This window comes from Penaeus monodon, chromosome 17 (assembly GCF_015228065.2).
Source record: "Penaeus monodon isolate SGIC_2016 chromosome 17, NSTDA_Pmon_1, whole genome shotgun sequence".
In the NCBI taxonomy this organism is placed as follows: domain Eukaryota; kingdom Metazoa; phylum Arthropoda; class Malacostraca; order Decapoda; family Penaeidae; genus Penaeus; species Penaeus monodon.
In genome coordinates this window covers 25,569,315-25,571,814 of record NC_051402.1, presented here as the reverse complement: position 1 = coordinate 25,571,814, position 2,500 = coordinate 25,569,315, and the positions used below count along the sequence as shown (strand labels likewise).

The 2,500-nt window shown below is 47.4% G+C and overlaps 1 protein-coding gene across 1 annotated transcript in view; it reads right to left on the bottom strand.

Annotated features, from left to right (window-relative positions):
• LOC119583625 (protein PXR1-like) overlaps positions 1-2,500 on the bottom strand; it is a 36,034-nt gene that overhangs the window by 10,369 nt on the left and 23,165 nt on the right. The window contains exon 2 of the mRNA XM_037932210.1: positions 2,036-2,111. Coding sequence (XP_037788138.1) covers positions 2,036-2,111 — 76 coding nt within the window. The remainder of the gene's footprint in view (positions 1-2,035; positions 2,112-2,500) is intronic.

Below are 2,500 nucleotides of genomic sequence, written 5' to 3'. Positions count from 1 at the left end.
CCGCATACTCGCCATACCCATACTGTAGACTTGTCTCGTGTTGTTCTTATACTGGCGTGGTCCAACTTTTTAATAATAAGAGTAAATGCCGTGAAAATCAACTACCCTCTGCTCACCATTGTATGAAGGATGATAGCCTTTTACACTTACTTTTACACTTACTTACTCACTTTTTGTGCCCCCCCTCTCTCTGTCGCTCTCTCTCTCTCTCTCTCTCTCTATAGGATGTGGATAATTCTATTTCTGTTAGAGGATGTGGTAAATCTGATTTCTGATTAAACATGACCGACGTTTGCCTGGTTACCACGCAGCATCCAAAGTCCCCAATAAGAAACACCCGCTCATCCGAGGCGGAGTCACATTTATATCTGCCCTCGTTTACCTAGAGTTCGTGCTAAGCATCCGACGCGGTAAGGTCAGCTCCGCCGCCTTCCTCCGGGCAGCTGGCTGCGACCCGCGTACGCTCCTACCCGTACTAGACGTCTCGTGTTCTTTAACACTGCGTGTTGTCAACTCTCCGAATAAAAGTGAAGCCGTTTAACAAATATACTCCCTCTGTTCAACCTTGCACTAAGGATGATAGCCTTTTACACCCTCTCTCTCTCTCTCTTCCTGTCTCTCTCTCCTCTCTCTCTCTCTCTCTCCTCTCTCTCTCGCCTCTCTCTCTCCCTCTTCCTCGTCCTCTCTCTCTCTCTCTCTCATCTCTGTCCTCTCTGTCTCTGTGAGCCTCTCTCTCTCTCTCTCTCTATCTCTCTCTCTCTCTCTCTCTCTCTCTCTCTCTCTCTCTCTCTCTCTCTCTCTCTCCTCTCTTCTCTCTCTCTCTCTCCTCTCTCTCTTTCTCTCTCTCTCTCTCTTACTTTTTTCTCTTTCTCCGCCCCTCCTCTCTCTCTTTCTGTCTCTATCTGCCCCCCCCCCCTCTCTCTCTCTCATACCTCCTCTTTTCTTTATCTCCCCTATCTCCCCCTCCTCTCTCTTTCTTCTCCCCCCCCCCCCCCCTCTCACTCCCCCCTCTCTCTCTCTCTCTCTCTCTCTCTCTCTCTCTCTCTTCTCTCTCTCTCTGTCTCTGTCTCTCTCTCTCTCTCTCTCTGTCTCTGTCTCTGTCTGTCTGTCTGTCTGTCTGTCCCTCTCTCTTTCTCTCTCTTTATCACTCTCTCTTACTTTCTTTCTCTTTCTCCGCCCTCCCTCTCTCACTTTCTGTCTCTATCTGCCCCCCCCCCTCTCACTCTCTCTCTCTCCTCCTACCCCCTCTACCTCCTCTTTTCTCTATTTCTTTTTTCTTTCTCTTTCTCCCCCCCCCCCCCCACATCTCTCTGTTCTCTCTGTCTCTGTCTGCCTCTCTCTCTCTCTCTCTCTCTCTCTCTCTCTCTCTCTCTCTCTCTCTCTCTCTCTCTCTCTTTTCTTCTCTATTTTCTCTTCTCTATTCTTTATTTTTTTCTCTCTTCTCTCTTCCCTCATCCCTCATTTCTCTCTCTCTCTATCTCCATCTTTCTATCTCCCTCCCTCTCTCTCGCTTCCCTTATCCCGCATCTCTCTCTCTCTCTCTCTCTTTCTTTATCTTTCTCTCCATCTTCATCTCTTTCTCTTCCCTCAGCCCCCTCCCCCTCTTTCTCTCTCTCTCCCTCTCCCTCTCTTTCTCTTCCCCCCTCCTCTCTCCCTCTCTCTCTCCTCCCTCATCCTCCCGTCACCATCCCCCTGTTTTCTCTCCACACCTTACACCCGTCTCAGCAAACAGCCAAGATTCAAGACCCACACCTCTACATCCCGGAAAAGCAAAACGTAAGAAGTCATCAACATCCCCATTCTCTAAACAGGTACAGCAGACCCACTAGCAACAGGAAAGAACAAAAACATCCCCATTCTCTAACAGGTGCAGCAGACCCACTAGCAACAGGAAAGAACAAAAACATCCCCATTCTCTAACAGCAGACCCACTAGCAACAGCAACAGGAAAGAGCATCCCCATTCTCTAACAGGTGCAGCAGACCCACAAGCAACAGGAAAGAGCGAAGGATCTGGAAGGCCTACATCCACTCACAGAAATACGGTCACAGTTGTGGCTGTGAGAGCTCCTGTGACGAAGGACGACAGCAGTCTGGAGTCACAACGCATCCCTGAGAAAGAATGATAGAAAACGGGATAAGAGAAAACGAAAAGAGGGAGAAGGATAGAAGGAGGGAAAGAAAATGCGTGTTTGTGTGCTTACTTCCAAGGGTGAGATTGTGTTTGTATGTTATGTGTGTACGCCCATGTGGTGCATGTATACTATGTGTGTGAGTGTTTCCCATTATTGCCCGCATAACCGTCTCATCTTTATTTTTTTCGTTAAAAAGAAAAGAAAAACTGGGGCTTTATCCAGAGAAAGTGAATCAGACTTCGTATGAATTTGTGGTTCTTCCAGTAACATGGTGACCAGATTATCAGGTCAGAATTTTAATTTCCCAATTATATTTAGTAAATACTATAATTACGCTTACATTATATCCATACACATTCACAGTAC